The sequence below is a fragment of the Cyphomyrmex costatus genome, unplaced genomic scaffold (genome assembly GCF_001594065.2).
Source record: "Cyphomyrmex costatus isolate MS0001 unplaced genomic scaffold, Ccosl1.0 scaffold2753, whole genome shotgun sequence".
NCBI lineage: Eukaryota > Metazoa > Arthropoda > Insecta > Hymenoptera > Formicidae > Cyphomyrmex > Cyphomyrmex costatus.
The window spans coordinates 6,475-7,636 of NW_017276859.1; the positions used below are offsets into that span (position 1 = coordinate 6,475).

Below are 1,162 nucleotides of genomic sequence, written 5' to 3' on the forward strand. Positions count from 1 at the left end.
AAGAACTTCGGGAACAAGCATTATAGGAACGGATATTATAGAAACGAAAAGCTTAAACGTTATGAGCATATAACTTCAATCATCAGTCGGCACTAGTTCTTGAGTGTATACACTACACTATTACTACCAGTTATTCATATATATATATCTTTCTCGCATTTACAATTATAAATATGAATATCGTTATTGATATACAAGGATTCAAGAATACGGAGGAAGATTTTTTTCCAAAAGAAGTTGCTATTGTCTCCATAAATAACGACCATTGCGCTCATTGGATTATTGCACAACCATACTCCTTTACCGAGCTATCAACCCGTTCAAAACAATTGGCTCAGTAAAAATTTCCATGGTATTGAATGGTTTGAAGGAGAAACACCATACAAAAACTTATGTCGATATTTGAGGACAATTGCACAATTTACGAACCGAATATTCATAAGAGGCCGAGATAAATCAGCTTTTCTCCATCGTATTACAAGTAGAAACATTATAAATTTAGAAGAAGAGGAGAAATGTCCACCATTTCATCAATTACCGCAGTTAAAGCAAACGTGCCTCATCCATAGTATAAAAATCAAGACAAATAATCGGGAATATACATGTGCTTTAAATAATGCATTGCGGATAAGAAAGTGGATTAAAGATTACGCCTTTCTGGATTCTGCATCTTTGTCAACACCATTGTCGCCTCCATCTCTATCGTTTTCTATGACGTGGTATAACCGCGATAATAGTCATAATACAAAAGAAGAAGAAAATAATTCTCTTGAAAATTCTTGGTGGCTATGAATAGTTTGCAATTATGGGCTGCTTTACAAAACATACCCTGCGATACTATAGGCGTTTATGCTGCGGACGAGATACCTACGTTTTGGGGTAAACCTGCTGCTATTATCGCTAATACTGACGACCATACAAAACCTGGAACACATTGGGTCGCTATGTACGTCGGACGGGACGGCGTCGGACACTATTTCGACAGCTACGGGTTACCACCTATCATCCCACAGCATCTCGCCCACTATAGAAAAAACTGTAAAACCTTATTTTACAACACTCAACAATTTCAAAGTAACACCTCTGATGTATGTGGACAATTTTGTGTTATGTTTGTGCACTTTATGTGTACTGGTTTTGGGATGCATCAGTTTCGTGATAT

At 36.9% G+C, this 1,162-nt stretch overlaps 1 protein-coding gene across 1 annotated transcript in view; it reads left to right on the plus strand.

The window, feature by feature from the left end:
* Positions 1 to 788: 788 nt before the first annotated feature.
* LOC108774886 (uncharacterized) overlaps positions 789 to 1,162 on the plus strand; it is a 12,419-nt gene continuing 12,045 nt past the window's right edge. Inside the window, exon 1 of the mRNA XM_018541115.1 lies at positions 789 to 1,038. Coding sequence (XP_018396617.1) covers positions 789 to 1,038 — 250 coding nt within the window. The remainder of the gene's footprint in view (positions 1,039 to 1,162) is intronic.